At 44.9% G+C, this 13,116-nt stretch overlaps 1 protein-coding gene across 1 annotated transcript in view; it reads left to right on the plus strand.

The window, feature by feature from the left end:
• Positions 1-12,696, plus strand: part of PDLIM4 (PDZ and LIM domain 4) — a 42,557-nt gene extending 29,861 nt beyond the window's left edge. Inside the window, exons 4-7 of the mRNA XM_058848931.1 lie at positions 3,828-4,006; positions 4,368-4,525; positions 8,618-8,738; positions 9,625-12,696. Of these exons, the coding sequence (XP_058704914.1) occupies positions 3,828-4,006; positions 4,368-4,525; positions 8,618-8,738; positions 9,625-9,829 (663 nt within the window). The 3' untranslated portion in view covers positions 9,830-12,696. The remainder of the gene's footprint in view (positions 1-3,827; positions 4,007-4,367; positions 4,526-8,617; positions 8,739-9,624) is intronic.
• Positions 12,697-13,116: the final 420 nt, after the last annotated feature.

Genomic DNA, 13,116 nt, shown 5'->3' on the forward strand with positions numbered 1-13,116 from the left:
TTAACATCTTTAAGTGAGTTTTGATAGTCCTGGTATATGAAAGAGGCAAAAACAATATTAGGATAAAGGAGGGAAAAAAATAGGAATGGAAACTTCAAATTGGTATTTTCTTCTGTCCAGGTAGAATTGAATAATAGAATTGAATAATTTGTCCTCATTGAAGGTACATAGGAATTATACTGAAGTGATAACAGTGGGGGTTGGTTTTGGATGAAACAAAATGCTGTTGGATTAAGTGTTACCACAGACATTTACTGTGTTATTTTACTTGATAACATCAGTTTCAGTGATGACTCTGTTAACACAGGTAAGGAAACTACTGCGTATGTATTCAGAAGTGCCAAGTGTTTGGAAGCACAGGTGTAGCTCAGTGTTTATGTTCTTATCCATCAGGAAAAACAGCTTATCCCCTTTCATTTTTCCTTGTGTATATCACTTGAGAGGAATTAATTGCTCTTGGAGGTCACTTGACAGTGAGAGCATGTGGAGAGGACTATCCTCAGTGGTGCAAAGAGGGATGCTGGAGGGATGCTCACTGTGATCCCCTAGGATGATCAGGCTGAAGCAGCTACTTCCATCCCCTAAAGCAGCTTGTGCCACAGAGGGCCAGGAAAGGCTGAGACATGTTTCTGAATCTACCTGAATTTATTTTTCTTTATTAATGAGGAAAAACAAAAGGTTGGGACATTCCAAAATGAAAAACACATCATCCTGTTGCTTTTGCTGTGTTTTCTGATGTACCTTACTCTGGCTTTTACAGGTGGAGGAGTACAGATGATGAAGTAGGCACCTTTTCGTTTTAAGCATGTAATATTTTTGTAGCCTGAAGCTTAGCTTGTTGCCAGTGAAGCTTTTAATTTCAATTAGCTGCTGATAATGATTATGGAAAGAGAATCACAAAGTGTGATATGGTAACACCTGAAAGTGCAACGATTCCCCAGCTGAGAGGAGAGTGACAGTAAGCTGGAAAACATGAAATCAGGACATAGTCTGTTAGTGTTAAGCTCCCCAGGTTTGTCTTATAAGCCAAACACCAGATGGTGAGTAAACTGATTCAATGGAAGCACTGACTGAAATGGGAACAGCAGCATCTTCCCTTGGAGGGAGGGGACAGGCAGGAGGGTGAGTGGACACTTGCTGTGATGGTTTCAGGGTTTTTCCCATTGTAGTGAATATTATTTTCTGTCAGTGGGAAAGTTAATCCAGCAACACCTGTGCCAGGGCCTCACCACCTTCACAGGAAAAAATTTCTTCCTAATATCCCATCTAAACCCGTCCTCTGTCAGTGTGAAGCCATTCCCCTTTCTCCTGTCACTACATGCCCTTGTGCAGTACAGCCTGTCCTGGGACTATGGGCGGGCTGGGGCTCACCAGGCTTGAGTCATGTTTCACATGAACATTGTCTGCACCTTATCCATTGTCTGCAGCCTTTTTACAAAAACATCATCTGATTTTAAGAGTTTGGTCTCTTACTTAGAGAGGTCTGAGAAACTAATTTGATATTTAGCTGACAGCTGTGAAAGGAGTGTAGTTAGAAGGATTTGATGGATACCACAGATGGTAGGTGTTGATAATTGGCATGTCATTGGTAGGGTCCCCATCATATGTTCACTGGATGTTATCTCAGCTAAGCAGACAGGTCAAGCATACCATATCAGCTATTACCACTACGTCTAACTTCTGCTAATAGTAGAAATAAAAACTGTATCTATACAGCAAAGCTATTTTAACATTATACATATAACATTCATCTTAATATTTGTGAAGACAATATTGTACTATGTATCTATAACAATTCCTGTGGGGATGGGCACCGACATCACATGGACAGAGCTGCTGCTGGTCCTGTCCTGTCTGGGAAAAATCTCCCACTACCATTGCACAAGTGGGCAGATGGAGGGTGGACTTGGGGTTTGGGGGTGTAATTTAGGAGATATTTCCACCTCTGCAAGCTGGTGAGTTTGCTCCCAAGGAAGGTTTCTTAGATACACTAAAACCATCATTGCTCAAAGCCCTTCCAAATCCTGCCATGGGTGGAGGGGTCTTGCTTAGAGGCTCTAGGAGCCAATGCTGGCCTACCAAATTAGCACTCTTCAGTTTTAATCTCTGGTAGTCTGGAAAAAGGAGATTAGTTATTTTGTTTGTACTTCTGGTCTTTCAAAAGTCTAATTGATAACACATTGAAGTAAATTAACTATAAATAGTTTGGATCAGAATATGAAGTCTGATGTTCTCTGTGAGAAATGATGCTCACTTTTAAAATGTCAAAGTTTTATTAAATCTTTACAAAATACAACAAAATACCTGAATAAGGGAAAATTACAGTGCTGGGAGCATAGGACTAAACCGCCATGTACTTGTCTACAAAATGGAGGCTTTGCCTTTTGTACCCTTGGCCCTTCCTAAAGTCTTGTCAGTCAGCTCCTTCTTTGCCATCCATTGATGAAGATTACTTTCCTACAACTTAATTGGAGGTCAGGTGTTGCCATGCCACACTCACTAGTAACAACTCCCTAGTTGCCTGCCCTCCCCACAAATGCCCTGACTACCAAGGCTGTCCAGTGACAACAATACAAAAGGGTAGGGGAAAGAGGATTGTGGGGAGAACATACCACAATAACATAACTATTTATTTAGTCAAAAATAAACTTTGTATCAGAGCCCCACAATATACACTTTGTTATTTGTTCACAGGATGTTGTTTTATTTCCCTGCTTGGTTTTTCATCAGCTTCAATCTACTGAAAAGCTAGTGGAATGCAGCTCTGTTGGGGAGCTGCCCTAGAACAAATTAAACCAGGTTAAACAGATTCCAGCCACTTACACAGCATCTATGTCTTTCATCAGTCCCAGGTATGTTTGTGACTTACACAGCTGGAAGTAGCAGCCAGTGTGTGTCCATGGGCTGTGTCCAGCTTCCTGCTGCTTTTCCCAATTGCCAGAGTTAGCTCCTCTCCCCATAATGAGCTTTTGTAGGTAAAGCCTGGCTCGGGTGACATTAGCAGTAGGTATTGCTTGATTTATGGGTGTGGATGGGACTGACTAATAGCACACCCATATATATGGAATTCCTTGTGTATGGAATAGCACATAGGTAATGTTTGACATTGGTAAAATAATTTGGAAAATTTGTTGTTTAATAGCATCTGAGTTCCTGACTTGAGATCATATGACAAAAATATTTCCACAGTTTACCTTGGGACTTAAAAAGCAAATGAAAATGTGAATACCTAGCTAAACCCTTACTGATGTGTTTCTCACACTGTAAATTACTGATCTTACTTGGGGAGAAAACCTCCCTAAAAGCACCTGGATATGTGTGGACAAGGGTAGCTGCAAGTAAAAACCCCAGGATTGGTCCCTTGGCCTCAGGTGTTATCCAGCCTGCACGTGGAGCTGCCTAGCATGGGTTTATCCTGTTTTGCTGATAGAAATGGAAGGGATGGCCCTGAAGTCAGGAGCACAGCAGGTGCCCTCAGAGTGATGGAACATGAAGTAAGAAGTAGACTTGCAGCCTTTCTTTTAAAGAAACAGCAAATATGCTTTTAAATAGAAAATAAATGCAGGAAAATAAATGCAGAATATTTGGCAGTGGCTCTCCATGGAGGAATAGCAAATTCTTTTGGTTGGGGACCAAGGGGAGCTGTGTAGATTCAGCACAATTTAACTGCAGGTCAAGCCTGAATTTTCCTTTTTCTGCTGCACAAACCTGTTTTTCACAGCACACATAAAATGTTACTAATGTAAACTCTATATCCCAACAGAGCCCCTCCATGTACATCACACACTTTAAATCTCAGGTTTTCTGCTTTCTTTCTTTCTTTTCAGGACAGTGGCCCTGCCCAGAGCAGGAGGTCGATGCCCCAGGGGTCTGGGAGCAGCCCCATGGACAACAAGCAGATGCTGAACATGCAGCATCACCAACCAACCCGGCTCTACATGAACAACAGCTCTGAGTCGGTGCTTCCAGGCCAGCTGAGTGGACTCCACATCAGTCCTGCCCACAGGTAGGACCAGGGCAGGGCTTGCGTAGAGAGGTATGATCCCCAAGCTGGGATTAATGCCAAGGAAGACAAGTGGAGGAGAGGTTTAAATTGGATATTAGCAAAAATTTCTTCACTAAAGAAGAAAGTCAAAGGGCTTGTCAAGCCCTGACACAGGCTGCCTGGAGCAATGGTGGAGACACCATGCTTGGAGGGACTTAACATGAAACATGGCAAGCGACCCCCAAGGCAGAACCTTGACGAAATTGACCTGAAGGAATTTGTAACTGGGCCAGCAATGTGGAGATTACAGTCAGTACCTCCCTGATGAGCTGACAGTAGTTGTTTCTGTTTGACTTGAGCCTTTCTTTCTGCTTTAAACCAGCATGGACCCCGTGAAGTCTCTCCCACGGAACAGAAATGGGATTGATGTGGAGTCAGATGTTTACAAGATGCTTCAGGATTATGAGAAGCCCATTTCAGAGCCAAAGCAGTCTGGATCCTTCCGGTACTTACAGGGCATGTTGGAGGCCAGTGAGAATGGTAAGGAGGTTGGTACCCAGTCAACCCTCCTGTGAGGAGACCACTGGGATGGCAGATTTCAAATCCATGTTTCACATACTCCTTTACCAAATTTTGTGGCTGATTTGAGCACTGTGTGAAAGCTGGATTTGTAACCACTGTGGCAGCTGTTTCCTGAGATAAAATATGGTGGCCTTAAGTGGTTGTGTAAGATCACTGCTGGAGAATCTGGTCTGGTTAAGTAATTGACATTTGCATAAGGACATGGGATGGTCCTCAGCAAGACAAGGATAGGGATTGGGAGCTCTTGGCTCACTTCTCAGGTCTGTCACAGCTTTCTGCCCATGTCATTAACACATTAAATAATAAGATCCCCAATGTATACATTTCAGCTTCTTTTTTATTTTTATTTGCCTTTCAACATTAAATCTATTGAAGCTTTTATGTTCAAATTTGTAGGCTTTGCTTTACAGCCCTACAGTGCAAGACTTCTTTTTCTGCTTCCTTCCAAGGGCCCCATATTCCAATCATGTGAATCCAGGAATGTATATTTTATGGGAAAATACCAACTGCTGTAAATCTCATTATAGAGCCATGAGAGGTAGTGAGTTGGGCTGTTGCATTTCAGTTTCTGTTTGTCTAAAATGTTGGAGAAGTCTGTTCTTTAACTAGAAGGATGTTGGTTCTTGCTTCACAAGAAGCATAATTGCAGGTAACTTCTGATCATCATGGAATTCCACCAGTATTGATTTTCTCTGTGGGACTGAGCCATAGTTACAAAGCATGAGATAGGATCAGCCATAGAAGCACTGGGTATATTATTATATTTTATTACAGCCCTTGGATTGGCAGAAATACTGATGTTAAATACAGGCCCCAGTTGGACCTTCAGGTCCTTCAAGACCTCCAAGAGCAATGACAAATCTGTTGTTTCCCCAATCTCCTCATTAGGAGGAAGCAAATGGGAAGTGACTATGTTAATCCCAATTAATAACGCTGCTGCCTTCTCCCTTCTCTGTGCCAGGGAAAGGGAGCAGATTTCAAGCTTCACTGGTTTGCTCCTGCCTTCTCCTGTCGCACTATATTAGGAACAGCGAAGCAATACGACATGGCTCTCTTAGCTGCATTGTCCAAGAGAGCAAAGTTTATTATTATTAATCTTCTTTTATACACATGTTCGAGAAGTAAGGGAGGTAAAACTCTCATTGGTCATTAAAGCAACACATCACCATCATTGGTTAAGTGGAACACCACTCTTTGACTGTTTCTTGCAAGTAAATCCTAAACAACACCTGCCAAGATTGTTGTCCTTTACCAAGGACTGTTTGGATTTCTCCTGAGGCTTTCTCAGGCCAGAGTGAGAAGCCTGTGTGACTTAGTTTCACCCAGGCTCTGTTCCCTGCTTGCTTTTTGAATTTAGTACCCACATTCTCCTGCATCCTGCAGCCCTGGGCAGGCAGAAGCCCATTGCTAGTAGGGAGAAAGAAAAGGCTGTGGACTGGGGGCATGGGGAACAAAGAGGTGGCAAGACAAGTCCCCGCATCCTGGGACTGTCCAACCAGTCCTGGATGTGTGCTCCTCAGAATTCTCTTGGCACTAGCCCATCACCAGTGCAACACCGCATCTTCAACTGGAGCCTGAGAGCCTGTTGGGTACCAGCCAGTCTGGGACAGGCTGGAGCAGATACTGTCACCTGGGTTCTACCATTCTCCCTGTCCCTGTCAGTAGTGTGGAGGGGAGGTGTGACTGCTTGTAGGCACAGCCTCACTTGTGCCTTGGTCATTCCAACGCTGTTTATTTCACAAGGGATGAGAAATTAGGTGAAAAGCATCTCTGCTTGGCATGAAGGTCTGTGATGTTCCAGCACATTTTCAATCCCAAGTGTTCCTGCTGGGCTTGTTTTACAGCTGCCACCCCTGCTCCTTTTTCCTTAAGCCTAAAATTACACATTTTGACCTGAGTCTGCCCTGCATTGTCCTTTTAAGGTCAAGCTCTCCTCTCCCAAGGAGCTGAGTGTCTTGGACAACAACCTGTTTTATATGGAATGTATTTCTGCTGGAAGCATTATAGCTCTATCCCACACTCTTAGGGACCAATGCTTTGTGCTGAGGTGGAGGCTGGAGGAATGGCAGTGCCCACCTTCATAGGCACCCATGAATCAGAAAGGACAAATGCTCCAGCCATAATCGGGATGGCATGGTTGAGTTTGTGGAGTTAAAGCATTTGCTGCCCTGCTGAAAACCATAAATCACCATGAGACTGGGCTGGTAAATAGAAGGAAATGATACACAGTTCAGGAAGATGGAAAACAGTCTTCTCTGCAGGGTTCATTTTGCTGTAAAATCCCTTTTTTTTTCCCCTCTTCTTTCCTTTTTTAGGCAGCATATCCAGGCACTCTCCATGAGAGGCAGTGGCAGCTTAACTGTTAAATGTTGGCAGATGAGCGTGTCTAGTCCAAGCGCGCTGTGTCTCATGCTGGGGGAAGCCAACAGTTGGAGCAGTTTTTTCAGTTTATTCCCAGCAAGGCAGTGGAAGGATTCAACAAGGAGCTTGGCTGGAGCCAGCCAAGTATTGGGGAACTCCTGGGGTGGAGTAACCCTGCTCTGCTCTTGCATGTATGAAAGCTCTTGGCCTTGCTAAACACTGTGTTGTGTTTTGGGGAGGTGGGGTCTGGTGGGAAGTCGGTCCTTTTGGTTTTACCCACTTGGCTGGAACTGCTGGCAGCATTGGCCTCTGTGTCAGAGCCATGGCTGGAGAGGGGAGCTGTGGTGTGAAGGTGCCTGTGCACCCCAGGGGATGAGTGAGGTGTGCACCATCCTTCCCATCTGGGCCCAGGACAATGAGCACTCCTGAGACACACTAGACGGGGGAGCAGGGGTCTTTCCCTCTAGAGAGAAAAAGCTCTTCCGAGTAACACCTTTCAAAATGTATCTTTCCTGTGACGCTGCACCAGGGTCTGTGAGCAACCAGCAGTGATCATGTATCAGGCTCCAGGTACTAAAAGTTCCTTTTAGGAAAGGCAGAGATGTTCCTGGAGCCATAGGAGGCCCTTACACTGGATTTAGCTCTGAAGCTGCCAAAACTGTAACAGAGTATGTGCAGAAACCTCAGTCTGAAAGTGCTTGTGCCCTACTGAGAGCTTCTGAGCTTCAGGGCTTGAAACACATGTTTACAATGGACCCTGAACTGAAACACCTTGGAAGCTCAGGAAGTGTGGCAAATTTGAGCTCTGGAGAAGGACCTGTTCATCCAAGAGCTCCTCTGCTGCTTTTCCAAACTGTGAGCTAACTGGTCCTTCTTCATGAGCTTTTCCTTTCTATGACCTTAGGCAATCACAGAGGAACCATAGATGGATATATGCCAAACAGACCTGTCATCTGTGGAAAAACCATGCAGTCAATACTGGAAGCTTTTAAGTGTCCCAGGGGATGGCAACAAGCATGTTGGTGTTGTCCAGAATCAGAGGGTAGATGGTCTGTGGGGAGTGGGAGCAGCAACACTGAAAACTCTGCTATGATACTTTTCATATGCACAAAATCTTCATTGGTTCTTTTTCTGTTGTTGGACTTTCATGGAAGGAGGCCTGGTGCCTCAGAAGACCTTATCTTCTATCACAATATTATGGTTTAGATTATTTGAGCTAAAATGTGTGCTCCAGGAAGAAAAATGCATGTGATTCTATTATTGTTTGGTGCAATTTGCCTCATTCTCTGAAATGCATTCATCTGCATCTCCTTGACAGATGGTGGACCTACCAAGAGTACCTGAAATGTTGGTGTGATGGAACCTTTTTTTATTGGGGGGGGGTGCTTCTTTGGGCTCTTCACTATTTATGATTCTTAACTCATTAAGTAATATTACAGCAAAATTAACCTCTCATGTCTAGATCGCAGCTGCTTTACATTTTGACGAGGTCCATGTCTGTTCAGCTGGTGCTGTCCTGGAACTTCCAAGGAAGTTGCAGGTTCTGTTATGACAGGCAGACTCTTCTGACTCTGTAAGGGAAAAGGAAAAGAAAAAAAAAAAAGGAAGAAGAAGAACAAAGAGGAAAAAACAGCCCTGAGAGGCTTCTGTGTCTTTATTTTCAATCTGTGTCTTTATAATTCTTGGCAGGTGAAAAACTCGACAAACTGAGCAACCCCCGAAACATTAAGTCTCCAGTGCCAAAGCTTGGTGGTTCCATGTCTGGGCTGCAGATGCTTCCTGAGTGCACCCGCTGCAGGAATGGGATCGTGTAAGTGTTGTGCCTCATGGGAGCCCCCAGTGTAGTGGGGATGCTAACACTGGGACATGGCTAGGTTGGGTCCTGCCAGGCACATGGGTTAGGATTTATAGCAGAATAACTTGAATCCTTTTCTGTTTTTTTCTAACCATATCTAAACCTGAGCAATACAGTTTGGATTGCCCCTTTTAAGGGAATCTTGCAAGGGATGATTTATGGGATGGTTTGTGCCCTGCTTATCATAGTAGCTGCCCAGGGACTATGAATAGCACCACGGCACCAGCACTCCTTCACTGCCTTACAAGGGTTGGTGGGAGAAGCACCTTGAGTGTTGAGAAGAAGAGAGCTGTTTTGTTTGTTTGTTGAAGAGTTACTCTCTGACAGATGGATGTTTATTTTAGAAAGTATAAGTGATTTTCTGCTTTCTTCTGTTGTAATTTATGACCTATTGTAATTTATGTTCTGCTTTAATTTACATCCTGCTCAAGCCAGATTTGCTGGTTGAGTGTGAGCTGTGCAAATGGCTGCAGCCGTGTTCTTGCTGTGAGTTGAGGATCTCTGCTCCACAAGTCATAGTGCCTGCAAGTGCACAGTGCCAGTCCTTGCAGGATGCTGGCTCCTGATTTTCAGATCCAGGCTGAGTGTAGATCTTTAAGGCTCTGTTTTGCATCAAGCTGTGGAGCGGTGCTGCTGGGTATGGAGCATCCCTTCCCACTGAAGCATAGTGAAGCCACACCTGGAGTGAGGTGGCAGCTTTGGGTGGGCTGAGAAGCCCTGATAACACCCTTACATGTCCCTGCATGCTGCTTTCCTCCACTTTGTTTTACTTGAGGCAGCAGGAAAAGCTGCTCATGCTCGTTGTTTCTCCACCTCAAAGAGCTTTCCCAATCTCTCCCAGGGGCACCATCGTCAAGGCTCGGGACAAACTCTACCACCCCGAGTGCTTCATGTGTGACGACTGTGGCCTCAACCTGAAGCAGAGAGGGTATTTCTTCATTGAGGAGCAGCTGTACTGCGAGATGCATGCCAAGGAGAGGGTTAAGCCTCCTGAAGGATATGATGTGGTGGCTGTTTATCCAAATGCTAAAGTTGAACTCGTCTAAGGCTGGGCTGTGCTCTGGAGAGGTCGGATGGCCGTGAGCCCACCCACGTCCTCCTGCCAGCTGCGAGCAGTGGAGCTGTGATCAACCCCAATTACCAAAGCCCAAGTTAAAATGCCTTCTCCTAGATAAAACCGTTTACACTTGGGATCTCTGGGGAATGGTGTTGAAAGCATTCAAACAGGTTTTGCCCTTCTTTTTGACACTCCGCTTTTTGCTGTGTTGGGTTATTAGTCTGTGCTGTAATCTTGTCCAAGATCTGTGTAAATATTGTTTAATTCTTTACTCTCTTTCATATAAAACCTGTATTCCTTTTTTTTCTTTTTTTTTTGTTATGCCCTCCTTTTACTGAAGATGTTTTAGAAGATACATTAAAAGCTCCAAGAAAATAAGGCACTTTAATAAAATAAGCTGTCTCTTATGTCCTAACCCTAATTTCTTGTCCTGTGCCTGCCCCAGCGATTAAAAACCAGCCCCTGAGAGTCAGGATGATACCAGTGGGTGCCTCACTCAGCTGTGTCCCAGCAAATGTGCCAAGGAAGGGTGGTCTCTTAAAAAAGTAATTAAAATGAAACTCTTTTAACCACAGCAGTGCAGTTTGAGGCTGACAAGAAGAAGTTTGAGTTCCCAAGAGATCTCCACACTGAGTGTGTGATGAGGCTTTTTTCTTCCTTCTTCTACTCCTAATTCAATTGTTCTGTCATCGAATAACCCAAGCACACCTTGAAAGGACACTGCAGTAGTCTGGAGCACCCTTTGATTATCCTCACCTCCTACATTTCTGCCCACAGCTGCCTTTGCTTTGGCCATTGTGACTATTCTCCAGTTTTTGCTATAATTTTGCAGTCCTTTATTTCTAGATCCTCAGACTTCTGCCATCTGGGTCTGTCTCCCAGCAGGAAGGGGGTGATAAAATCCCTCCAGCCACTTAGGGAATAACTGGAGTTTGGGTGAGCCCCAAATCCCAGGGCAGCAGGGTTGTCTTTATACCCATCTCCCAAGGCAGTGCTTTTAACCAGGTCCATCATCCACTTTAGTTTACAGGGAAAATATTTTGTAGATCTTGAAATGTTTCTTAGAGAAATGTGGTTTTTTTCATGTTAGTACTCAGAGGAAGGAGAGAGAAAGTTGAGTTGCTCAGCTTCTGCGTACTGCTGTGCAAGGCGATGGGAGCTGTGTCTTTGGTACCACGAGGTTACTTCTGCTTTCCAACAGCCTTACTCTTCTTCCTCCTCCATTTGAGAGAAAAAGGATGTGGGGGAGAAAAAGAAATGGTTGTGCTTGCTTTCCTTCCATGGAAAAGGAAAATAAGAAATGGGGTGATGGTCAAAGCACCCCTTCCCCTCCTGACTCTCTGTAAGAGGGAAAACTGGGGATTGGCGGAGGGTTGGGAGCGTGATCCTAGTTGAGGCTGGGCAGGTAATTTCTTCCTACAGGTTCTGCACCCCAGAAGGGATTTTAGGGAAGGGATTAACTGGTCTCCCATCTAGACATCTTCATGCAGTGCCTTACAAGGATGCAGCAGCTCCTGCCCCGTGCCCTGCAGCCTCCCAGCAGCCATGGGCTCCTTCCAGCTGGGTCCCACAGAGATGCTGGCTAACAGCAGGACACCCACCTCCCCCTCCTTCTGCAATCAGGAATTTTTAATTCTCAAAGTACAAGAAACGTGGAAATTTTTCTCACAGTGCTGAACCATGTTTTTCTTGTATTTATGTGGCCTTGCTTGGTCAGTTGGGCCCTCTGAAGGGGAATGTTTAGGATAAATATTGTTATTTGTTGGTTATGGGTTGGAAGACAGAATTTATGACTTGATTTTTTTTTGTTATCAGACAAAACAACCTGTTTTATTGTTCAGAACTTACTTATATAGTTGGTTTAAAGCTCCCAGGCTTAGATAGCTCATTGGCTGGGATCTCTCTCTGCCCAGATCTCTGGCCAGTGGTGTGCTTGTAACTAAACTCAAATGGCTGAGGGTCCCTGTAACTTATCCAGGGACTTGTTCTGGCATGAACTAGGCTAGCCAGATTGGATTTGTGTTATGGCTAAATTCACCTTGTCCAAGCTGTACCGTAACAATACTTTGACAAGTTATAAATGAGGAGCCAAGGTAATCAGGCAGGAAGAATTACTTCCCTGGTTTGCAGGGCTCTGCTTGGTTGCCTTTTTCAGAAACATTTATTCTGAATTCCACTGTTATCCTTATACATTGCTGGTTTGAGCTCTAGTGTCTGTAGCTTGAGAGTTCAGGCTTCACCCAAATCCAGGACTGAGTACAGCTCGGCTGCATGATGGAAGAATCACAACATGAATGGCACGGGATGCTTTTCCCTGTTTTACAGGCAGACAGCTGGAGCTGCCAGTGGTGCTGTTTGTCACTCCCTGGGGTTCTTGTCCCCATTTGATTCTACCTGCAGGATGCCAGGAGTCTGCAGCCCTGATACAGGGAGCACCAAGTTATAAAGTTGGTTCATTGCCCTCAATTTAAACACCCAGCTGAGCAGGCTGCTGCCAGGACACCCTTGGTGGTCGTGCTTGGCTGCCACACCAGTACAGCACTGGGAATACTGGGCATGCAGCTGTTCTTTTAATTTTATCCCAAGTCCCCTCAAATCAGTATTTCCACTTGGCATGTCATGATACCCTTTCTCAGGAGTAATCACTTCATCTGATCCCCCTGCAGAGCTTGGACCTGCCTCACACAGGCCCATCCCAGGGCACAGGGTTTCCTGGCTTCAGGCCACCCTGTTCCTGTTGAGAGGCTTGCAGGAGCAAGTGTCACCTTCTCTATCACCAGATAATGCTATTAAACTCTGTAAAATGTGGGGAGGGTATTGCTTGTATGAAACAAAAAATAAAATTGTATTATGGATTTCGTCTCACATCACTTGGCCTTTGCCTGGTCTGTATGTATGGGGGTCCCCTGGCATCCAGGTGAGAAGGACACTGGATAAATTTCAAAAAGCATCTTGGAGATACAAATTACATCTCCATATGCATTACTTTTCACATGTCATTGAGAGATTGTTTGAGGTTTGGCCTGTGTTTTGGGGGGAGTTGCTGTGGGGTTTTTTTGACTTCAGACCTTCCTGGGATCCTACATCCTATCAGGTGTGGAGGTGGGAAATACCCACTGAGTCTCTGCCTGTTACATGATCCACCACTGGAGCCTGGCTCCTCTCCTGCAGTGTGACCGCTCATCCTGTCATGGCTCAGAGCTTTGCTGCATCTGCCCCTGCACAAGGCTGATGGATCAGTGAATTTGGTGGTGTTTAATCAGCCACAGTGACACT

This window comes from Poecile atricapillus, chromosome 13, assembly GCF_030490865.1.
Source record: "Poecile atricapillus isolate bPoeAtr1 chromosome 13, bPoeAtr1.hap1, whole genome shotgun sequence".
Classification (NCBI taxonomy): Eukaryota; Metazoa; Chordata; class Aves; order Passeriformes; family Paridae; genus Poecile; species Poecile atricapillus.